General features: G+C 37.6%; 3 protein-coding genes across 3 annotated transcripts; all 3 read left to right on the forward strand.

Annotated features, from left to right (window-relative positions):
- Positions 1-1,071: 1,071 nt before the first annotated feature.
- LOC106165805 (organic cation transporter protein-like) lies at positions 1,072-8,751 on the forward strand. The gene is made up of 9 exons (XM_087009032.1): positions 1,072-1,732; positions 3,686-3,789; positions 3,896-4,050; positions 4,587-4,755; positions 5,047-5,271; positions 5,467-5,681; positions 6,165-6,273; positions 7,476-7,691; positions 7,908-8,751. Exons 1-9 carry the CDS (start codon positions 1,280-1,282, stop codon positions 7,963-7,965), a joined length of 1,704 nt encoding a protein of 567 aa, XP_086865158.1. The 5' UTR covers positions 1,072-1,279; the 3' UTR covers positions 7,966-8,751.
- Positions 8,752-9,422: 671 nt separating this feature from the next.
- Positions 9,423-14,445, forward strand: LOC106165809 (organic cation transporter protein-like). Its single transcript, XM_087009033.1, has 9 exons — positions 9,423-9,966; positions 10,225-10,328; positions 10,441-10,595; positions 11,033-11,201; positions 11,565-11,789; positions 12,472-12,686; positions 13,218-13,326; positions 13,698-13,913; positions 14,117-14,445. Exons 1-9 carry the CDS (start codon positions 9,514-9,516, stop codon positions 14,145-14,147), a joined length of 1,677 nt encoding a protein of 558 aa, XP_086865159.1. The 5' UTR covers positions 9,423-9,513; the 3' UTR covers positions 14,148-14,445.
- A 2,129-nt stretch (positions 14,446-16,574) lies between these two features.
- On the forward strand, positions 16,575-22,976 carry LOC106165810 (organic cation transporter protein-like). Its single transcript, XM_013544168.2, has 10 exons — positions 16,575-16,723; positions 17,989-18,503; positions 18,766-18,869; positions 19,215-19,369; positions 19,856-20,024; positions 20,451-20,675; positions 21,118-21,332; positions 21,692-21,800; positions 22,095-22,310; positions 22,592-22,976. Exons 2-10 carry the CDS (start codon positions 18,039-18,041, stop codon positions 22,716-22,718), a joined length of 1,785 nt encoding a protein of 594 aa, XP_013399622.2. The 5' UTR covers positions 16,575-16,723; positions 17,989-18,038; the 3' UTR covers positions 22,719-22,976.
- The last annotated feature ends 1,667 nt before the right edge of the window (positions 22,977-24,643 follow it).

The raw sequence follows: 24,643 nt of genomic DNA on the forward strand, positions 1-24,643 counted from the left end.
ATTCAAGATCAATATGCAAATCTTTGGATAAAGGAAATATCGTCTGAAAAATTAGCCATATGTCATTTGTCATAAAATGCGTATTGTTTTGTTTAATTAGACAAGTACTAATGCTTTATCGTGGGTTATGGTAGAAGTGGGCTAAAAATCAGATCAGTTTTCTGGCTAGCGCTCTTTTGCAAAACCGCCCCCTTTTTAACCGAGTAGGAGAGAATCGCTTTTGGACACGCTGATGGACACGAAGAACAATAAAGTTTTATACCGGGGGGTTCGTTCTTAGAGTACAGATCTTCTTTTGGTTGACAACGAAAAAGATGCAACAAAAATCATACGCTATAACACAATACCAGCATTACAGTCAGCAGCACTCCTTCACTGAATAAGTGGGCAGCTGGTGAGAATATTACATGTGTATTAGCGAGCTTTATAGCTAGCCAGCTGTACATTTGGTGTACAAGTAATATATCCTAGTATTATATCCTTTAATTACATTTGTTTGTAGATGAAATTATAAATAAACAGTAAAGTAAGTAATACCTATACCTGCAGCTATCAGGATTACATTTATTTTCCATTTTATATCTTCTTTTGGTACAACTCTTCTCATATTGCATCATTTAGTTTATATTTGTAAGAGTATAATATACAAACATCTTCTCTTGGCGTTGTTGTTATTAAACTATAATTATACAAATATAACCTTTCTGGGCATAACATTTTTGTTTTAATATTCTTTCTGTTAATATTTCTCACAGTTGTTTTGGTTAAGAGCTACACTGGCGGGACACAGTTTTTCTTTATTAAATAAAGGTACTCTCGCTTCGCTGGGCAAATGTACGATAGTGGACAAAGATAATTTACCTTAACATAATTTACCGTTAGGGTCCAGGGATGGGAGTAAAGCTCGTTTCGCTTTGCTAACTAGTATCTTGATGATCATTATTAATGGCCTCTGTCCATTTAGTGTATGCATACACAAGAATACGTGCAGCTGTGTGTGCTATTTGTTTTCATGTGCTGTTATTTGGACTATCCCATCTTACCAAAGATCATCCAGGGCCCGTACTGACTCCCCCTTAAACGCGCAAGCAAAGTTAATGTTCTTTTCGCATCTTGGAGCACTTTTAACGCCGGGGTTCCAACGCCAGCGATCGAGAATACCGCTTATTGTGTCTGTATATTTGAGATATCAAAAGACTGGGCTCTGTAAAGGAGACGACGCTAGTTAGCGATCTTTAGAATTGAAGCCGGGTGTTGTAACGGACACAAAGACGTCGCAATGCACTTCGACGATCTTCTTAAGACTCTTGGAGAGTTTGGCACCTTTCAAAAGAGAAGATACGCCCTGTTGTGTATACTGAGCTTCCAGTCGGTAATGGCTACTCTGGGAATTGTGTTTTTTGGTGCTCAGATGGACCATCATTGTAAGGTCCCTGCTCACTACATAGACTGGGTAACACAGGCGTATGGAAACGTTTCACAGGAAGAACTTTTAAATATTACCATACCTCGAAATAAAGACGGGGAGAGAGAACAATGTATCTTGTATAGATTTGACAATGACACTCGTTTGGAGGCAATATACAGCATAGCAGATGGTCGAAACATAACTTCTGAATTTTCCCACAGTTTCGGAGCACTACATTTGGAGAGAAGTAACATCACTACAGAACCATGTCCAGAAGGAAGAATTTATAGCCAGGAACCGTTTAAGAGCACACTTGTTTCTGAGGTTGATACAGAAGTTGTTAAGACATTTTTATATTAAGTTTAAGTGATGTGAAGTGTACATTACTTTATTTTCATACCGTACAGATAAAATACTGTTTCTAAAATACAGACTTGACATTTAATATGGAATATTTTAGTTTTAAAGGTATACCTAGGTAAAAATGCGTTCTTTTTTTAAAAAAATCAGATTTCAGATAAGACATCTGACTGGAGAAGTGTTAAGTCAGGTGTGTCGCTGCCAATTAACTGACTACCAAGTCTGTTGCACTGCTGCTTTGTGTAATATGCAGTAATTTAATTGGGCAGTGCTCCTTTGGGCTAGTCAAAGCTTGGCTTTGGCGAAGGATGGTTCTGTCAGTAAAGTATCCATATGTCCGCAAATACTGCATAGAAGAATTTGAAATTTTGCATGCAAGCAGTCGGTTTTGCAGTGCGTAAAATGAGTTAAGCAGCGTTTTAGAAAACTGTTAAGCTGTGCCAGAATGGCGCGAAAAACACAGATATTGCCAGACAGATTATTGTGTCAAACGGAACGGTCTACACAGTTTTATAGAGTTATGCTCAGTTTGAGGCACTACACAGAGACCAAGCCCAAAGCATCGACGTCTTACCACCAGGGTATAGGACTCACTGTCCTTCAGGATATGCTGCTGCAATTAAACCAAAACTTCCCAGTCCGTTTTGAATGAGGGACAAATTGTCACCAAAACTTGTTTTTCAAGGCTCTTAGCGAACACCAAACTGATTTCAGCAGGTTAGGATTCCAGGCGACCTCTGAGGAAACCACTGTAAACAGCAAAGCAGCCTAGTCTGTTTCTCTAATGAATTGGGGACCATGACAGTTTCTGGATAAAACACTGAAACCGCGTGGCTTCTTTATTGAGGCCAGATTTAACCTGTACCGCTAAACTGGTAAAAACAGAGTTTACAGACATTCTGAAGAGGCCTTCGACGAAACGTGTGCCTCTTCTTAAGTGGCTAGGGTCATTGACAGTGTCAGTATTTGGAGTGGATACCACATTGGTGCCAAAACACCAATGGTAGTCATCGATAAAAACCTGAACCAGATCAAATAAAGGAATAATCTGGGAACCACTTGACTATTATTTGATAGGGGGCACCTTAGGAACAATTTAAGGTTGCAGGGTGAGGTTGCCGGTTCACACAGAGCACATTTAATAGCAGATAACTTACAGAACCAAGGGAATGAGTAGCTACCTTGGTCATCAAAATCGCCATATTTGAACCACATAAACAATATGTGTGTAGGTCATTACTAGCCGAATCAACGGCCTGCATGTCCTACATCAAAACTGAGCCAAATTGGACAAGTTTTAACCGTATTCTGGAATTTTATTCCGGATTAAACTCTAAAAAGCCTATCATAAGAAATGCCTTGCGGCTTGAAAGCTCTGGTAGCAGCGATATGAGGTCAAGCGTAACAGCGACTGTTGCTTGACTAGACACTGACATGGGGGGCCTTTGTGGGGCGTGTAACTCTTGTAAAGACAATAATTAGGAAAATATGGAGATCCAAAATATCGCTTACAATGGTTGTCGTTTGACTTAAAATAGGCAATGTATTTTTGTTTGCTTCACTGACATATTCAATTAATGAACTGATGTCACAATGACATCGAAGAGATTATCAAAAGTTATTAAAACACGATTTTAATCCTTATTTTCATTTATCAGTCAGCAAAATAGGAAAAAAACTGATGAATTATGTTTTTGAAAAAAATATTCCATATTAAATGTCAAGTCTGTAGTTTTCTTTCTGTTAAGAGGTCGAACAAAGCATTCGATTGTTACCTGGTACAATGTACGTGCACCGTTCAGTTGTTATATGTATGTTCTAAATCCGAGATGGTAACTTATAACATTACCTATTTAATAAAGCATATTTATTAAATATTTTATGCAAAGTAATGAGAAATCTGTTTCTATTTTCAAGTTTGACCTGTCTTGTGAGAATGCTTGGCAACTGAGTACTTGCAAGTCAGTGTTGTTTGCTGGAAAACTTTTGGGAATCTTAGTGTCAGGTGTGATATCAGACAGGTAAGCAGCATACATGTTGTTATTTAAAAACATTTAAAAGAAATTTAGTGTTGTCCGTATGTTTTGTACACCTTTTGTAAGGCCAGGTTTAATTTTTGTTTTTCAGATTTGGAAGACGGCATGTGTTTTTGTTCGGTCAGGTTTGTCTGGCTGCGGCGGGGATCAGTATAGCGTTCGCTCCAAACATGCTGACTTTTTCTATTCTGTACGTTCTTCAAGGATCATGCGACTCCCTGTCCTACTTAACCATCTACACACTCGGTAGGTGCTTTCATTTGGTCTACGTATGACCAGTAGGTCAAGTTACAATTGCACATTACAGAAGCGTTGACACGGAACAGTCACGCCGACCATGTCCGTCAAATGTTAATATTATTTACGCGGCTTCACACCGAAAGCCTCGAAGACGTACATAGTGCAGTGTAAGGCGTATGGCAGCATTTGGAGTCGGTGGCTATAGAATCTGCATAAAGCAGCCTGATTTTTGTCAATCGGTGCAATTTCATGCATGTTACACGTGTCGCTAAATTGCACATGTATAATATAAGGTGTTAGGCATAAGTTCTACAGTTGCAGTTACTTTTGAATGGAAGTCCATGTTTATATCGAAATCGAAAAGTTGTTTTTATTTAAATGAAATTCTAAAATATAAAGTATATTTAATAAAAAATCTTCTTCTTCAAATTCATACCATATTCAAATACCATCTTACTCACCTGTTCAATAATGGATAAAATTTAATGCAAAAAATACTTCTTAAGATTTACAACTTCTTAACTTTTTACATTTGTTTCCAGGAATGGAGTTGGTAGGTACAAGTAAGCGACGTATGGCCGGCCTCATCATCGGAATGTTTTTTGGTTTAGGACACGGATTAATTGCACTGGAGGCGTACTTTATACACAACTGGCGCCATCTAGCGTTGGTGGCAAATTCACCGGCAGTGTTCTATACATTGTTTTGGTTGTAAGTCATTGGCGTTTTATAATTTATTTACAGTCAGAATTTGTAAGGCAACTCTAAGCATAAAGGGTGGTTTCTGTTCACCTTTGGTAAATTGAAACATCCAGATTTATATAGTTACATGTTTCTCATTTTATTGTTATGTTCTGCAATGCAATGATGACCGGAATATAATAAAGATGAATAGTTCTAAAACAAAGATTTTGATGGTAGTAAAAAGTGGAGAAAAAGTGAATGAAAAATCAAGTTTTCGTTGTTTTAGAAAAAACGCGTTGTGATACGTTTCTATTGCAGGGTTCTTCCAGAGTCGGTACGATGGCTGCTCGCTCATGGTCGACATGAAGAAGCAAAGGCAATCATTACAAGAGTAGCTGCCGTCAACAAGGTCACACTGGATCCAGATGTACTCGATGGCTTTTTGTTAAAGGGAGACCAGGAGAAGAGGGTGACGCACACTCCTGTTGATTTATTTAAAACTCTGAATAGGGCTAAAGTTACTCTGAATCTTGCATTCGTCTGGTAAGTAACCTTAATGAAATCCATAATTTTGATGTGGTTAGTTAATAGATTTTAATTTAGTCTACAATATAATATCTACTGGGAATAACTGATATCAATGTTTCTTATAGATTTTAAAGACTACACCTCAGGCAAACGTTATATTATACTACGCCCCTTTCACACGTTTTAGACCTATACATTTTCATAATCCAGGTTGGTGAACGCTTTGGTATATTATGGCCTCTCCTATGGTACTCAAGATCTCGGGGGCAACCTGTACCTCAATTTTACACTTATGGGCATGGCAGATATTCCCGGACAGTTACTTGCGCTTTTCATTTTGGATAGGATAGGGCGTCGAAAGATTCTGCTCATCTTTATGGTATTTGGTGGACTGGCATGCATTGTTGCTGTTCTCATACCAAAAGGTAAGTCTAAAATGCAATTCGATCAATGCTGTTTCCTCGAACATCAAATGCAACTTCAGAGACTTAATTCCTGATCATGGAAATGGTGTACTGAATTATGGATACAACAAGCTGTAAGGAAACGACTTTTAGTGTAGGGAGTGCTATCTTATGTCCCATTTGTCTAAACTAGGCCAGGATTACACAACACCGTAATGGCAATTACCGAGTGCACGTCTAGTACTGTGTTGAGTTCATAACTTGACGGAGTGCACACAATCAAAAACTTTTGATTTAAAGAAAGAAAAATTCAGATTTGATTCATTGTAATAATTGTCAAGATTCAACCATTTGTACATAGAACTACATTTTTCCGTGGACATAAGTAACCTTTTAGCAATTTCGGCCAATAGTTTAAAGTCTTAACACAAAGCACAAGTTTCAGGAAAAGTAATTCTTCAGTTTTGTTTGACTTCAATTAATAATCGACATCTTGCATTCCAGACCTGCAATGGCTGACTGTAACACTGGCTTTACTGGGGAAGATGGCAATAAGCACCTCCTTTGCTATCATCTATATTGTTACTAGTGAGATCTATCCCACTGTGATAAGGTCAGTTGCGTCTCCTTCCGCAACATAAAATAGTGCCTTTTGGTCTGGTGACTTTACTAGCCCGTACTAACTTGAGCATATCAAGCAATACGGTATTACATGCAAGCTGTAGCCAAATTCTCAACATGGTTACAAAATTGATTTTTAGAGTCTTCTAGTAGAGGTGAAAATGGTAAAATGTGCCTGTTAACATATTAGTGCTCAATAGAGTATATATACATGTATATATGAAAGTTGCGGATTGACTTTTAGACGTTTGTGTTGACTTAAAAGGAAGGTTGAAAAGTTATGGAGACAAATTAATTGAGTGCCAGGGCCATGTCAAGCAGTGTTTCTTATAACCAACAGTATTTCGATTTAGGTATAAGTAATATTATTGAGATGTTAACATTTTAAGTTAAGTTCCTCTTTTCTCATTCCATATACATTGTACCCGTACATGTATTGTACAACTTTGGAAAACCATTAAATGAAGCAAAATTTGCAAAATGCAGGGGTGTTATTGACGTTTGGAATGGTCTTTGCAATAATTTCCGAATCATAATGTAACCAGTAACACTATACTTGTACCCCAGGCAGTTTCCAATCCCTACCTGGAGATAATATTACTTATATGCGGTTCCACCTGCAGCATTCAAATTGGGCTGTTATGACTATGCAAGTTATTACGAATGAAAAGGGTTAAATTTCGATAAACCAGGAGCCGGGATTTCCCTGACATGTTGGAACTATCCCATGTGATATTTGATACCGTGTAATTTACAGGGTGTGTCTTAAGATGGGGTAGACATGCGGATATCGGAGTACATTGTACTTCTTAAACCTTTTGGATGAGAAATGCATGTACCATAAATAGAATACCGCGGGCACTTCAATTCAAAATAAAAGTTTTTTTCTTGATTTGCTATTGAGAAGTTACCGGCATTATGCACCTGAATTACTTACACTTACTAAAACTGCTTGGGGGGGGGGGGGGGGGGATTAATTATCGTTTAGCAACTTCAGTAAGCGTGTCAGATATCTAAGCCGCTTAAGCTGAAAGCAGTTTAGCGAGAAACCCCTTGGAGATATATCGATCCTGTGAACCCAGTCTAAGTCACTGTTTCTCATCATTCTTAATAAAGTTGTAATTGTTTTCATTATTTGTAATTGGTTTTAATATCAAATTGTTCGAATCACAAGGGACTATTTCTTTTCCTCAGGCACGTCAGCTTAAGCGTTCATTCCTCGGTTGCACGGTTAGGTGGTCTTTTGGCCCCTCAGATTCTCCTCTTGGAAACTATCTACAAGCCGCTGCCGTTCATAGTAATTGGGTTGTGTTCCGTGACCGCCGGAGGGCTGACGATGTTGCTGCCAGAGACCCTGGGAAAGCCCCTGTCTCAGACCATGGCCGCTTTCGACACGGTGATAAATGGAAGGTTGGTATTAACTGCTTCTTCATTTATTATCCTATTTTAATATTGAGGTAAACAGCTGAGGCATTGGGATTTTTGTCATAACATATATTTTATTTTTGCTCTTTAAGCTGTTGAATATGCACAAATACAAATGGTCAAATGTTTTTTTCTATATTTATCTCATTGGCATTGTTTTATAACGTTTTATTTGAAAGTATGTATCGTTATATATTGCAGTTCCAGAACAGCAATGCATCAGAAGCAAGAGGAGTGTGTCACTGATACCGACGTATAGAAAAGAACATTTTTTGGCAGGAAAATATTTCATTATGACTATTCAGCAGAAGAATTAAAAGTGGACTAGTCACCTTTAATGAATTTCTTCGTCATATCAAAGTGATAATGACGCTTATGGACGAACCAAACTAAGGTCATTGGTATCGATACTTGGAGAACAAAGTGTACATATATATATATCTAAAGACTCTGTGTGTCTTAAAGCTCATGAGTTAACTGAGTTTCATGACCTACTTTTTACACCATTTATCCTTTTTGCGATTGCCCAAAGTTCATTGCATGCATTATCAGTTTAAGTTTGGGGAAGACATTCTATAAAGCCTTATTCGCTTCGGCGTGAGGAAATAGGTTAACTCTCCTTAATGTTGATATCAAAGTAAAGATAAAAAACAGAATGGCATTGCATTCCTTTCTTTAATGATTCAAAAATCGCAATTTAAACAATTTTACTACATATTGCCGATACGGTTGGATGCGTTATGACCATAGTCTAAATGCGTAGTAATGACGCAGAAGGCAACCAAAAGTCAGTTGCATTCAAGATTATTCCTCTCTTCTGTATTTCACCATACCTTGCATATGATCCTTTACAAGTGTGCAGTAAGATACAAACTGTTCTTTATGAAATACGTCCATCCAGACGAAATTTGAGGTTCCAGAATATTCACCTGACAAGCATCTATTTCGCTCGTGAAAATAACCCTAGTTACTGAATTAAAGCCATATGAGTTGAGAATGTTTAAATATTCCTACTTGCGTTAAACAAAGTTACATAATTTCTTTGGTTTTGTCATGTTTTATTGTCATGCTGATCATCATCATCATTAATAATAATAATAATAAAAATAATAATAATAACTGTAATAGAAGGTTTAAAAAAAAATACTCATTAAGAGGGAATTATTTTACGATCTCGGGTTTAAAAAAGATCAAATAGATAAAATAATACCAGCAAAATAGACGGAAAAGTAAACAGAATTTGGTAAAATAGTTATGAAGTGGTTGGATAATTTTTTAAAAAACCGTTTGCTTCCTATTACCATTAGCCTCAAAACACAGCCTATATTCCAAAAGACGGCTAGACGGCTTACAAAATTTTTGGCATGGTTGGGCTTGCTTGGCGACTCCGGAACTATATTCAAATGGATGACCATGCATTTGAACATTGAAACTGATGCTTCTCACAAGTTTCTTAGTTATGCCCACTTGAATATCAACCGCAATGTACTGACGGCCATTTTGGATTTTGGCACTTTGCCATGGGTGGATTCCGGGAGGAAATTATTCTTCCATTCATATTAATTGAACTGTTATTGGACCAAATTCAGTTGAAAAACATTTGTAAACATTTCTTTCAACTACGATGGGAAACTTCGTTCGTTTACTCTGCTTCTTTACAACGCAAAGATAATTTGCCGATTAAGAACCCTAGTTTAACCCTTGCGGTTTGTTTGCAAAATGGTGTGAGTAATTATTCATGATGTAGTAATTAGGCTATTTGTAAGTACCTTCCAACTGCATGAGAAGTCTCTGGTAAGACGACGCAATGCACTTCGACGATCTTCTCAAGACTCTTGGGGAGTTTGGCACCTTTCAGAAGAGACAATACGCCCTGATATGTATACTGAGCTCCTTGTCAGTCATGGGTACGTTGGGAATTGTGTTTTTAGGTGCTCAGGTGGACCATCATTGTAAGGTCCCTACTCACTACATAGACTGGGTAACACAGGCGTATGGAAACGTTTCACAGGAAGAACTTTTAAATATAGCCATACCTCGAAATAAAGACGGGGAGAGAGAGCAATGTATATTATATAGGTACGACAACGACACTCGTTTGGAGGCAATATACAGTATAGCAGATGGTCAAAACATAACCTCTGATTTTTCCCACAGTTTCGGAGCACTACATTTGGAGAGAAGTAACATCACTACAGAACCATGTCCAGAGGGAAGAATTTATAGCGAGGAACCGTTTAAGAGCACACTTGTTTCTGAGGTTGGTACATAAATACAGTTATTATTTAAAGATCTTTTCTGTATAAGTTAAGTATATCACCATCTCGAAATACTCTATCTAAAGTAAAATTCTTCCGGCCAATTTGTGTAATTGGATATCAAACGAAACGTTTAATTGTTACGTAAACCGTTAGGTTGTTATATGTATGTTCTGATGCAGTGATGGTGCGTTATGCTAATTATGAAGGTATATTAAAGGTTTAATGCGAATTAATGAAAAAATATTTTCCATTTTTAGTTTGACCTGTCTTGTGAGAATGCATGGCAACTGAGTACTTGCAAGTCAGTGTTGTTTGCCGGAAAGCTTTTGGGAATGTTAGTGTCAGGTGTAATATCGGACAGGTAAGCAAAGCGTGTATGTTGTCATTAAAATTATAACTTAAAAAACAGTAAGTTTTGTCCACATTTGTTTCGTGCAACTTTTGTAAAGCCAGGTTTAATTTTTGGTTTTCAGATTTGGAAGACGACACGTGTTTTTGTTCGGTCAGCTATGTGTGGCTGCTACCGGGATAAGTTTGGCGTTCGCTCCAGACATGCTGTCTTTTTCTGTTCTGTACGTTGTTCAAGGATCGTGCGAATCCCTCGTCTACTTAACCATCTACACACTTGGTAAGTTGTTACATTTGGCCAACATAAGATTAGTAAGTCAAGTTTTAATTGCGCATTCCAGAAGCATTGACATGGAACCACCGCATCGAACATGTCTGCGGCAAATGTGAATATTAACTACGTCTTCACACATTTAAGTTTATCAGAGCATTTACAAAGAGGTAAAATTATGTTCAGTACAAGGTATAAGGTCTAGGTTCTAAAGATGCAGTTACGTTTGAAATCGAATAGGAAGTCCATGTTTATATAAAAAATTGAACAGCTGTTTCCAGTTGAATGAAGTTCTAAAATACAGGTAAATTTAACAACAGATATCTCTTCTTATTCAATTCCATATCATATTTAATACCATATGACTCAATTGTTTAATTATATGTTTTAATGCAGGAAGATCGTTGAAGATTTAAAACTTCTTAACTATTTGCATTTGGTGCCAGGAATGGAGTTCGTAGGTACAAGCAAGCGGCGTATGGCCGGCCTCATCATCGGAATGGTTTTTGGTTTAGGACACGCTTTACTTGCACTGGAGGCGTACTTTATACGCAACTGGCGCCATCTAGCGCTGGTGGCAAATTCACCCGCAGTGATCTTTGCATTGTTTTGGTTGTAAGTCTATTATTTAAATCTCCATTGTAATTATTTATATTATTTATATTGTAACTTATATTACAATATAAATAATTGTAAGGCAACTCTAGGCATAAAGGGTGTTTTCTTATTAACCTTAGGTAAATTGAAATATCCAGATTTATATTGTTATCTAATTTTATTAAATCTCAGATGTTATGGTCTACGATGCAGAGACCATACAACGTTTCGCTGTCAGTGTGGATCGCAATATAATAAAGATAAAATGTTCTGGTGCTTACATTTTGATGAAAGAAAGTAGATAAGTAAGTCTTCAATGAAACGATTATTTTTCATTTTCTCAGCAAAAACACGTTATCTATAAATACGCATTCATCGCAGGGTTCTCCCGGAATCAGTACGATGGCTGCTCGCTCAGGGTCGACATGACGAGGCAAAGGCAATCATTACAAGAGTAGCTGTCGTCAACAAGGTCACACTGGATCCAGATGTACTCGATGGCTTTTTATTGAAGGGAGACCAGGAGAAGAGGGTAACGCACACTCCTGTTGATTTACTGAAAACCTTGGATAGGGCTAAAGTGACACTTAATATCGCTTTGGTCTGGTAGGTTGAGCGTACGTTATGCTTTCCAATGAAATCCAGCAATTGATATGGTTGGTAATAGGTTTTATTTTGACATGTAGCATAAAAAACTACTGGTAATAAAAAACATCTATATATTATAACTAATATCATACCGGAATGATTTCTCGTAGTATGGGAATTATGTATTATATACCGACCGGAAGCCCTTGTGGTTAGAGTGTCCGCCTCCGGAGCGGGAGGACGTGGGTTCAAAACCCGTCCGGGGACATACCAGTCCTTTATAAACGGTACCTTCTGTCTCCCCGCTTGGCACTCAGCACTAAGGGGTTGAAGCAGGGTCCTGGTCAGGCAGAGAACGATATTGTAAAGTTTGATAGCACTCATACGGCAGCGGGGCTGTATCCTCCCCAGGGAGGCGAGATTGTGTACACAGCGTGTTTTGACCATTTGTATACTTGTCATATGTATGTAAATATTTGTTAAGTCTAACGAACATATTCATATGGAGTTTAGACTTAAATAAATGTATTATTATTATTTTTTTTTTTATAAGAAACTTGACAAAGCAAGTCTCTAGCATTTACGAACCTACACGTTTATTTTCCAGATTGTTGTGACTAGACTTCATAGAGTATTTGTCAATTTTTTATTACGATCAATTCACTGAACACGTTTTAGGTCTTACATTTTCATATTTCAGGTTTGTGAACGCTTTTGTATATTATGGCCTCTCATTTGGTACTCAAGCTCTCGGAGGCAGTTTTTACCTCAATTTTGCACTTATGGGCTTGGCTGAAATTCCGGGACAATTTCTGGTGTTATTCGTTTTGGATAGGATAGGGCGTCGAAAGATTCTTTTCATCTTCATGGCAATTGGTGGACTAGCATGTGTTTTTGCTGTGCTCATACCGAATGGTGAGTCCAAAATGCAATTAAAATACCTCAAATATCATATACATCTTCAGTTTCTAGCCAATCATTGGAAAGGAGTATTCTGGTGAATGGTGTACAGCAGAGAACAGTTGTAAAAAACGACGTTGAGGTTTAGAGAGCCAAATAAATCATATGCCCCAATTAACAATTACAAAACACCGTAATGACATTTACCAAATGCGCCTCTATCAGCCTAGCTTAACGTTAATAACTCCTCGGAGAGCATATGTAGTCTTTTGAGCTTGAGAGCATGTGATCGAAAATATTTTTGATTCAAATAAAGAAAAAAAATCAAATATGATTCACTGCAATAATTATCAAGATCCTTGCGTCTCATTTAATTCATCATTTTGAACATATAACTACGTTTGGTCGTGTCTTTTGGCATTTGAGCCATTCTTATAATTACAGGGCATCACAAAAAAAAAAAAAAAAAAAAAAAAAAACGTTTGGAGAAAAGTCATTTTTCAGTTTTGTTTGGCTTCAATAAATAATCGCCATCTTGCATTCCAGACATGCAATGGCTGACTGTAACACTGGCTTTACTGGGGAAGATGGCAATAAGCACCACCTTTGCTGTCATCTATATGGTTACTAGCGAGATCTATCCCACTGTGATAAGGTCAGTTGCATCACCTTCCGCGACATGAAATGGTGCCTTTTAATTTATTCACTTTACTTGTCCGTGCTCACTTGAGCACGTCAAATAATTAAGTATAACATGCAAACCCTGGCCATTTTTGCACACACAGAAGGTTCAAAATAAAAATCATTATTCTTGAATTAATATGAAATTGGCATTTTGCACCTGAATTACTAAACGACGTACCCATTGAACATTGCTATTCACATGATCAAGGTCCATAGCTGATGTATCGCAGTATTTAAGTCACTATTTCTCATCATTCTTGATTTAGTTATAATTGTTTTCATTAGTTGTAATTGGTTTCAATACCAAATTGTTAGAATCACACGGGGCTATTTTTTTCTCAGGCACGTCAGCTTAAGCTTCCATTCCTCTATTGGACGGTTAGGTGGTCTTTTGGCTCCTCAGATTCTCCTCTTGGAAACTGTCTACAAGCCGTTGCCGTTCATAGTAATTGGGTTGTGTTCCGTGACCGCCGGAGGGCTGGCAATGTTGCTGCCAGAGACCCTGGGAAAACCCCTGTCTCAGACCATGGCCGCTTTCGACACGGTGATAAATGGAAGGTTGGTATGCATTTTCAACTACTTCTTTCTGATTTTAATATTGCGTCTAACAGCTAAGACAGATTAGGCACTGAACATTTTGTTATGACATAAAATGTTTTAAATGAATATGTACATGTTATATGAGAAGTTAAATTTTCATTGCTCTCTCATTGTTGCTTCAATTGGCTTTATTTTCTTACATGTATTATTATTATAAACAGAACAACAACGGTCCAGAATCAAGAGGGATGACTAAAAAATACTGGCGTTAGCAAAGAAAATCCTAAGGCAAGAAAACATCTCATTACGACTGTTCGGATTGCTGCTTATGTAACTTATCCTTTTTATCGCCCATCTCGAATCTTCAAGGAGGAAAATTATTAATCAAAAATGGATGAGCCAGACTTTGTTAAGAGAGGAACGAAGATAAAATGTGGAACACAGCGAAGGGAAGAGTGTTTAGTTTTGAATTTGTTCCATATGTTACACATTTTTTCGGGAGTGGGTGGGACGGAGGGAGAAGAGAGACGTTTAGGACCCTCTTAGTATACCAGGAATATTGGTACAGGGAAGAAAGAAAAATGTGAAAAAATATTATTTTTGTCTTTTTATCGACACTTTATTTACTTGGGGTGGGGGGGGGGGGGGGGAGAGAAGGGGGAGAAAGGGCCACTGGTACATTGGAGTCCTATGGGTCATTACGACACACCGACTACCAATGCCCGCTTGCTCAATACTGAAATGTTTATTCTGGTAAAAATTCAGTATCAAAGCTCCGGTATGTTTTGTAAAGGAACGAGGTGACAACTGTCAATTGTTCAGCTAAAAACTACTTCAACTTGAGTATGAATTTCCCTGCTGTATTTGTCATTTTTTGCATTGCAGACACAGAAGATTCGTTTGTTTCAACGGGAAGCTATATAGAAAGCATCTTCACTTGAAAAGTAAGAAAAAATCTTTTAAAATTGTATTATCATTTACAGATGTATTACTTCTAATAAACGGAGCTTCTGTGTCATATTTAAGAAGGACAGATTTACTTTCCATGTACTGCGGCATTCTGGGAACAATGCATCAACATTTCAAGCACTTGTCTTTAGCTTTTCATTTTAGACTATGCATATATTACGGGAAAACTCTGAATGAAAAAGATTCAACTTATGTACATGTATATGGATATGTGAATAGGAAATAAAAAAAATACTCAGTTAAGGTTTTTATTTCATATATATAAATTTCAAGTATTAAATTATTTACGATATTATGCCTTGACTTGATTTATCTGGTGTACATAGAGTGCGAGCGGTACTACATGTACAAAAACAACTAATAACTTGACGCAGTGATACATTGCACTGCAGGGAGAGCAATGGAGAAAAATAATTACGCGATTTAAATATAAACAAAACAATTCAAAGTGAACCAGTCACGAATAATGAATATATTGGGTCAAATCAACTTTATCATTATCATAATACTAAATCAATCACACTTTTGATTACACTTTAGTATACATGTACATTAGATTAAAAACTCAGCAAGTTAAATTTCACCCGTTTTACATCTGCCTAAGAGTGCAAAAGAAGCACATAATGGTGGCGATGTAAAGGAATGTGACGGAGTTACTGCCGCTTAAGAACTGCTGTGGACTGGTTTGGAATAATAGTGATAATTATAGCAATAGTCACGCATATCTAATAAGCATGATGGCCCTAATAGTCGGTGTTGATGCACTCAGAACATTGTGTTCACAATGTCGCCCTATAGGGGATTGTGTTAACTGTGACATTTTCCTCGAGGCTCTTAACCTCGCGGCACAATCTTATCGTTTTTTAAAAGATACGATATCCCCTTGCTCTTAGTAAGGGCGCATTGCGCACTGAGTGACAATAATTTGCTTGAAATAAGAAACCCAATCGAAATCAAAAGTTAGTTGTGCTCTACTTCCTAGTTTAAGCTAGGCCCTTTAAGGATTCTAAACATCGTTACAACTGAAGCATGTACCATAAAACATCAAGCAAAAGTCAGATATGGGCATATCCGATTGCAAAAACTGCACATGACAACGAATTACAAGCTTCGTGACACATTTTCATATCATATAACCGGTATTTCTACATGTGTTTTCTGCCCAAAATGCCGGAAGACAAAAACATTATCTTATCATGCCGTCAAAAAATTCCGCTTCAACTTGACACTCAAGGATCCACTCCCGTATACTTCCAACTAAAAGTGACCAGGCAGCTTCACGTCTTACACCATTCGACGTCATCTGACGCGCACTTCTGGCACATTTCTTTCTCCTCCAGTTTCCCTTTATTCAATTCCACTGAGGTGCGGAAGAAGAGGTGTTAGTGGATATTTACTAGACCCAGGCTCTGGACATTTCATACTGGTACGTGTTGAGATTTCGAGATGAATAGCGTTAAGAGATCGCGTGAGGGTGAAAATATAATGAATTTACATAAAAATATAACGACAGAAGCAAAAAAAACGCAAGAGAAGACACTTTTTGACCCCATGTCCCATTTATGCTACGAACCGTAGTAGTAAGTATGCAGTAAGTCAGTCAGGACAAAAAGATGGGTTGACCTATATTATGTATTGCAAAAAACTGCTGTATATCATGTCTATATCTAACCCAAATTATTGCAGAAACACTATTTTATATTACCTTACAGTATACTTGTACACATGCTCATAGGTATTCTCTGTTGTGACAAGATAACAGTGCTCCCCGCTTGTCCCCGTCGCCTGGTTGTCAAAGAATTTTGTCGCAGGAGTGTCACTTTGGGAGTCGCCGTGGACGTGTTCATGAAAGTTTGTCGGTAAGATCCCTCAAAAACGCAAATATATATAAATCTGTATATGAATTACTCGATGTTTATTAATGTTAGATATATTTATGTATTTCAATTATTTTTTTCTAGTACAAAATTGCTTTTGTAGTTTTTGTACTCTATTGTCTCCATGTCTTTGTATCAGTGCGTGTAGGTACCAGTGCAACGAAACTGAAGGTCCGTGTAACAGAGAGTCCGCCCTCCAATTAGTTATAATGGTTAGGGTTAACTTGACCTAAGTGGGTCAAAATCTTGGGCTGGGCTCACCTGTACAAAAGCATGGGAAACGAACTCTATATCATGGGGACAATAGAGTGCCCTCTGTCACGTTACACCGATATGCTGGCACTAACCCTCAACTGAACGTCGGCCATGAACATCAATTTGGCCCTGCTTTTTTCAAAGTACGTCATTCATAAAGGGTGGTTATAATTTTTTGGTTTTAATCATAAGAAATATTTTTTTTACATTGGAGTCAGTTGCAGTCATTAACATGTACTCATATTGACGTAATGCCAAATGGTCATTAAATAGTGTGAAAAAAGAAGAAAAAAAGCCAAAATATCAACAACATTAAATTCACGTTTTGGGTTATATTACACCTTACGATTCAACTAACAGAATAAAGTATAAGTCCAAACCTGTGGTTCTCAAAAGGATAATGCAGTGTTGAATTCCTTTTGTCAGTGCTTTGAATAAAATATTGCTCTTGTTTAAAATAAAGGAAAAAAAGTAGGCCCTACACACTCTGTTTAACACAATAATGACAGTATTAGCAGTTTCCATGATTTGTTTTTTGCGTGCCAGCGTTTCGGGCATACTAAAAAGCCTATGGTATTATAAAATATGTGGATAGGTAGCAGTGCAGCAAGGTTCGCGATAGACACCATGAACTCAAAACGGGTTCCGAGACTAAGAGACCATTCCCAGACCCTATCGTACAAACTTTGGATCGAGCTATCTCCTTGGGAATTCTCGCTAAATTGCAATCAACTTAAGCGGGTTAGTTGTCTATCACGCCCACTGAGACTGACAGGGTGTAATTAACTATCGTTTAGCAGCTGCAGCAGGCATGTCAGACATCTAAGCCGCCTAAGCTGAAAGTAATTTAGCGAGAAACTCCTTGGATGTGGACTGATCCCGTTAGATCGATCTAGGTATGGAAAACCAGTCTTAGTTTTTATCCTTACATGTTACGTGTTTTAGGAAACGAATCCATCATTTATTGCCATCAACAAATTCGATTCTTTCAGATACATTGAATCTACGACGGGTCAGGAACCCACAAGTTAACTAAACAGCAATGCATTACGACGATCTTTTAGTGATACTTGGAGAGTTTGGGACCTACCAGAAACGCCAGTACCTCCTAATATGTGCCGTGGCGATGGCGGTTGCTACAGTGGTGCTGAGTATTGTATTTTATAGCGCCGTACCGGAACATCACTGCAAGGTACCGGACGCTTACGTTGACTACCTGAACCTGAACTATGGCAATGTGACACAGGACGAATTGTTAAACCTCACAATACCGTGGATACAAGACGATGATGGGACACTTCACCGAAGTAGTTGCAAAATATATGACTACCAGAGCTGGACTGAAAATCTAGACTTTTTTGGAAGTGGTGCTTACTCTGTAAATAATGGTACTAGGGATGATAGAAATATAACGGTAGGATTGGTGAAGGGAAATATGAGTGAAGTAGCCTGTCCCGAAGGACGAGTTTACAGCCAAGAGGAATTCACGGCAACCATTGTGTCGGATGTACGTAAGATACATTTTCAGAGACATGGTGCAGTGTAAAAATGTCATTTTAGTCACTTTCAGATAATTCATGATTGACAGTGCATTTTATTTTGTTTAAAGCTTTTTGATAAATTTTCTTTTTGGGGGTTTTCTATACTTTACGTCACATTATGGCACAAAGCTTATATGCATGGCAATTTTTCCTCTAGCTTCGTTTATGTGCTTGCTGTAATTTTTATTTACTTTATATATATAATTATAAAGCTTTAATTTTTTTCAGTTTGACTTGACGTGTGAGAGCAAAGTTATTCTAAGCACATGTAAATCGATATTTTTCGTGGGAAAACTTGCCGGTGCCATTCTCTCTGGAATCCTATCTGACAGGTAAACGACACAATTTCTTTTTTCCTTTTATTTATTTATTTTTCAATTTTTGTAGTGTTGTTTAGAAAAATGTTAAAAACAATTAATCATCTGCAATCCATCAGATATTGTTCCAACAAGAACCTCTTCCTCCTTTTTCACATTATTTTACCATCATACTTTAGTTCTAAATGATAACCTTGCCAGGTGGAATGCACCTTTTGTGATTAGATCATGACATAGACAAGATTTCAAGCATTCGTGTTCGTTTCACGTTGGTATCAAAATATGATCTGACATGTAACTGTGTCAAATTCGTTGAAAAATGTTTCTATTCTTTTGATATCTGTTTATTTTTCATTAAAGGTTTGGCCGGAGACCCATTTTCTTGATAGCGGTGTGTGTACTAGCCTTACTCGGAACTTTACTTATGTTGTCTCCAAATACCATCATCTACACATTGATATATACTTGTATATGGATGATCGAAATACCCGTATTTTTGACGCCCTACACAATAGGTACGCTTTGACAGAGCGGTGCAGTAATGACAAATGTGACACCTAACTGAGGTTAAGTGCAGTTTAGTACTACCCACATACGAAATTAGATTCAATTACCTAACTGCTTTACACGTTTACGGTAGTATTTGTCAACTACGAGTATAACAATATATGGAGACATCAGTGTTCACTTTGAAATCAAACTTCACCACGACTCTGTGCGGCGGCTTAAATGTCCGCATGACCACTGAAGCTGCTGGGAGGGGGGGGGAGGTAATTAACTTTCGTGCACGCTTTAACTGAACGCGATTTAGAGAGAATCCACTCGGAGATAGATCGATCCTGCTTGTACGATAGGATTATGGGAATGGTCTCTAGCATGTTTTGGTAGCTAAAGTAGCATATTTTAAGGTGTACCAGGCATTTTGAGCAACAGTGTACTTTCTTAGTGTGGTTCAAATTTAAGTACAGGGATTTTTAAAAAAAAATATGTTGTTTTTCTAGGAATGGAATTTGTAGGCAAAAGTAAAAGAAGACTGGCAGGGTTCGGCAACATGGCAGCGTATAGTATAGGATATTGCGTACTCTCCCTGTACGCATATTTTGTGCGGGATTGGAAATACCTGGCGCTGACGATACATTTACCTTTGTTCCTGTTCTGTCTTTATTATTTGTAAGTGCTGTAATACTGTTGCTCTGTAGAAATAATTCTTTTCAAATTGGTGTTTGTATGAAAAAAGATGCAGGAAAGGCATGAAGAACGTAGATCATTTAATTGAAATGACTTCATTGGTCCTTTTGATATACTACTGTATTTTGATCACTATTTTGATGCCAATTCAATATAGAACCCGCGATTTTTTTTTAATTAGTACAGAACGTGACTCCAAAGACCCGTGCAAAGCTACCATGCGATATACAGTGTTTGTTGACTGTTGACTTTTGAGTGGGTGGAAATTGTAAAATCAAATTTAAATTCTTGGGAAAAAAGAAAAAGCCTCCCCATTGGTTTTACCTGTTACATGTATGTACCAAGCATCAATGTCATGGATATACACCTAATTTCTATTTTTGTTTAAATATTTTTATGTTTCCCTAGTGCTTTCCCGGAATCGGTTCGCTGGCTGTTATCGCACGGTAGAAACCAAGAAGCAGAGGTTATCATCAACAAAGTGGCCAAAGTGAACAAAGTAGAACTTGAGCAAGGAATCTTGGAGAAATTATTTGAGGAAAAGTCGGAAATGCAGACCACACTTCACACGCCAATAGACATGTTTCGGACGTGGGATAGGGCAAAGATCACGTTGAACATCTGCTTTAACTGGTAAGTCTCAGCAAGTACATGTATGACGATATCAAAAAATCATGGGCTCTCATGGCTGTTCATCGTGTAAAATACATGTATATAATGGTTATTTCTTAAATATTAACTTAACCTTCATTTGGGTAAGATTGAGTATAAACAGTACAAAACAAACAAACAAACATAAAGATAAACAAAAAAACAATATTAATTTACTTATATTTAGTTATTATTTTTTTACTCATCAACATACACATAGACTTTATAAATCCATCGGTTGCATAAAATGAAAAATAACCTACATCCACCAAATTTTCAAAATCTAATAATGTTTAAAAGGTGCCCTGATTCTTAAATATTACAGGAAATTTGCTTTTAACAGAACGAATGATTCAATTTAAAGCCCTTTAATGGGGGAATTTCGTTCAGCGCAATTATCTACCTTTTCTCATTATTTTCTTAGGATGGTCAATTCAAATGTGTACTACGGCATTGCCTTAAACACCCAAGGCCTAGGCGGGAATATCTATCTTAACTTTGCCCTACTAGGACTCGCTGAACTTCCTGCTTTTGTTTTAGCTTTGTTGCTATTGGACAGAATAGGGCGCCGCAAGGTGGCACTGCTGTTCTATAGCGTTGCTGGGATCGGGTGCATTTTGTCAGGAGTGCTCCCTTCAGGTTTGATTTTCTTATTGGTATTTCGATTCTATTTAACGACGACAAATAAAGAGATATTTCATGAAAGTCAATGTCTTTAAGCCCATAATACGGACAAGTCTGTTTGAAAAAATTTAACTTACATGATATTCCAAAATTCATCGTGTATTGTCAAATTGAAGTGAAATTTGGATTTTTCCAGAATTGTGAGAAATGCCACAGTGACTTCCTCATATTATTTAACTGTCATATTTTAACCAGATATTTTGGTCGAATAATAATATACATTCCTTTATGTACATGTACCCAGTACCATATTTTTGAACTGGAGTCTCTCTCCTGAATCTTGTTTGTGGTATCTGATTCTCATTCCTCACCAGATCTTGAATGGCTCAGTATCACCTTTGCAATAATCGGTAAGATCGGTGTGGGAGGCAGTTTTGCTGTCATCTATCTGATCACTGCTGAGATCTACCCCACCGTAATGAGGTAAGTTGACACAGTGATACCTGTCATCCACGGATTGAAGAGGGGTTATTAAAAATTGGCATAGTTAGAATTATAAATTTATCAAATCAAAGTGAACAAGACTGCAAAATCACTGAATATATTGCATCAAAGCGACTTTATTGTTAGCATGGTTAAATCAAGCACGCTTAAAACACTGTTAAATATGTGTTAAACTGAACTCACCAGTAACTTAAATTGCATCTTTTTTTCGATTTGCCCAAATGTGCAAAGTAGGACGCTATATTATTTGTATCTTACGTGCAATCATTCCAGAAACCTCAGTCTTGGGTTCTCCTCGGCAACGGCACGTGTTGGTGGTGTTCTTGCTCCCCAAGTTCTCTTACTTAGCAGCGTCTGGGGTCCTCTTCCCTTCGTCGTTTTCGGAGCGGTCTCCATCCTTGCCGGCCTGCTCATCATGTTGGTCCCAGAAACTCTGAACCGACCACTTTGCCAAACCGTGGATGACTTTGACATCAGGATCAGCGGGAGGTAAACTGAACAGCTTCAATAAAATTATATGCACGGTGTATTCACGTTTCGACTTTCATAGGAAGTTTATTCGTTTACAAGACGGCATGAAGGTAGCGTCTGTTAAAGCGATCCCACCAGGATAGTTGATATTCATGAGGGTGTTTTGTCTATAACCCCAGGATGATGCTTCCATGCATCAAGCATCTATTCAGTAAACATGAGGTTTAGCTGTGATTTTAAAACATGCAATCTGACATGTTTCAGAGCATTTAGCCTTCTTGTTTACGTTTAATTTTCAGGACAACTTATAGTGGTGGCGCTTCAAAGGAAAATGGTGGTGTTTCTGTCACAGGAGAGGGTCTACGAATGTGTGTAGAGGACGAGGAAGGCGCAGAGGAATCGCTCCAGACTGGTGTCCAATCATAATTGTTATCAAAATGATCGTAACGCGGACCGAAGCAACAAAATAAACCCTTGTAGAGCACAGGAATATCACAGTTGCAGGTTCAGTTTATGCGCAATTTAAAATGGACGATAATGTGAAATTGAAAAAGCCTGCCTGTATTTGCAGTCTCGCTGTTTCGATTGCCTTTGCTTTGTGCTGTCGTCAGAGATAAATTTCGATTGGTTTATGGACCAAAAGACAGTTGCCTTGGACTGTGCTAAAACGGTCTTTATTTGGTCTAGTTCCCTTTGTATTTCTCTCTTTGTATTTATAGGGTTTAACTGTACGGTAATTTTGCCCAAAAGTTATCCCCCTCTCTTTACAACGAAATAAAAAAAACTCTACTAGGCAAGGTAATGAAAATGTTGCAAAATGCATCGAAAGACGTAGAAAGGTCAAGCGTGTGCAATGCAAGCATATTGAAAAATCTGTTTCTTAGGCGACAATGGGCCGATATGATATTTTAATTTCAATTCTTGTATTTTGACTGAGAGTTCAGATTTTTTCGAAAGCAAGGCAAGAAGCATAAACAACGGCATTTACAAATTGGACTTCATAAAGTTATAGCGTAATAAGCACCAAAAGACTTTTATATCTATCTTTAAAAGCTTCGATTATATGAATATAAAACTGTAAAATACTGTAGAATGTAGAATACTGTAGAATAAAAATCTCTTTTTTCCTTTTTTTCTTTTTGCCTATTGCCTATTACTTTAAGTTGATATTTTGTAAAAATAATAGAGTTCAAACACGGGAATATGGCCTGCGTGCCAGGTACTTCTGTAACGAGCCCCAGTCATATGGCAACTGGTTGCGCGTATGAAGATACTAAACACAGATCACGTGTTCTGAGGTGGCACCCGTGATGTACCTTTTCTCAGCCTCTTATTATTGTTCGTGTGCTTCTTTGAACAATATGTTTAAGCTGTGTCGCCCTCTGGAGGATTGTGTTAGCTATAACATCCAGGCCCGTAGCCAGCAATTTCAAAAGGGGGGTTCTTTTTCTGAAAAAGTGGACCTTTTTCCATAAAACCTTCATGTACCTAGAACAAATTTTACCCAGAGTGGACCTTTTTCCCAGCAAAAGAGGCGGTTCTTTCGAACCCCCCCCCCCCCCCCCTGGCTACGGGCCTGACATCATCCTCGAGGATGTAATTGCACACAATTTTGTATCTCTTGTGTATCTGAAAATTGCTGCTCTGTCCATTTTTAACGATAAAGATGTTTGTTTTTAATTTTTACGACCGTAATGAAAACATAATTTTTTAGATTCAATTTCAATTTTGGGTCTAAAAGACTAATTTAGGGCTATAGCCGTTTTGATATACCGGTCACAGGAGGTATTGTAGCTAATAATCTAAAACATCAATCATTTCTCTCGTTTTGTAAAAGAAATGCGGTAATGTTCTTAACAACGCCTGTAGAATTTGGCAGCTTTCCACTCAACCGAGATGTTGCAAAACAAGTTCGGAGATACATGTACAGCACCATGCATACATGCTTAAATAACTGTCCTCCAGCAGATTTGTTTAAATATGTATAAATAGGAGCAAAGGAAAAGGGGAGCCTGTTGGTGAGAATTAATTAAAGTGTTTAAGCATTGTCGGGGAGGGCTACTGATATTTATGCTTTTGACGCCCTTGAAAACTTGAAAGGAAATAGTATTTAAATAATCCAAAACAATCTCCTGCGACACAAATACTATGAGAATTTTGCCTCAAACCAATCCCTCTACAATGGTCTAATGTACGTTGTCGTCTCTAATGAGTTCACAGGTTGACTCTTCTTGCTGTAGAATAGAATTAACCAAAGGGCGCACACATTTTTTTCATTACTGTAAATCAGTTAGTTAATGGAACGTCACATGGGGTTGATAAATGCCACGTGATAATGAAAAAAACCCTTC

This window comes from Lingula anatina, chromosome 3, assembly GCF_051362555.1.
Source record: "Lingula anatina isolate TDL-2025a chromosome 3, LinAna3.0, whole genome shotgun sequence".
Lineage (NCBI taxonomy): Eukaryota > Metazoa > Brachiopoda > Lingulata > Lingulida > Lingulidae > Lingula > Lingula anatina.

Excerpts from the sequence above, each read along its gene's own strand:
- LOC106165809 (XM_087009033.1), top strand. The coding sequence starts at position 9,514 with ATGCACTTCGACGATCTTCTCAAGACTCTTGGGGAGTTTGGCACCTTT. Across the intron at positions 10,329-10,440 it reads TCAGGTGTAATATCGGACAG|ATTTGGAAGACGACACGTGT; the intron begins GTAAGCAAAGCG and ends TTTGGTTTTCAG. Across the intron at positions 12,687-13,217 it reads TGCTGTGCTCATACCGAATG|ACATGCAATGGCTGACTGTA; the intron begins GTGAGTCCAAAA and ends CTTGCATTCCAG.
- LOC106165810 (XM_013544168.2), top strand. The coding sequence starts at position 18,039 with ATGCATTACGACGATCTTTTAGTGATACTTGGAGAGTTTGGGACCTAC. Across the intron at positions 18,870-19,214 it reads TCTGGAATCCTATCTGACAG|GTTTGGCCGGAGACCCATTT; the intron begins GTAAACGACACA and ends TTTTCATTAAAG. Across the intron at positions 22,311-22,591 it reads GACATCAGGATCAGCGGGAG|GACAACTTATAGTGGTGGCG; the intron begins GTAAACTGAACA and ends TTTAATTTTCAG.
- LOC106165805 (XM_087009032.1), top strand. The coding sequence starts at position 1,280 with ATGCACTTCGACGATCTTCTTAAGACTCTTGGAGAGTTTGGCACCTTT. Across the intron at positions 5,272-5,466 it reads CTGAATCTTGCATTCGTCTG|GTTGGTGAACGCTTTGGTAT; the intron begins GTAAGTAACCTT and ends TTCATAATCCAG. Across the intron at positions 5,682-6,164 it reads TGCTGTTCTCATACCAAAAG|ACCTGCAATGGCTGACTGTA; the intron begins GTAAGTCTAAAA and ends CTTGCATTCCAG.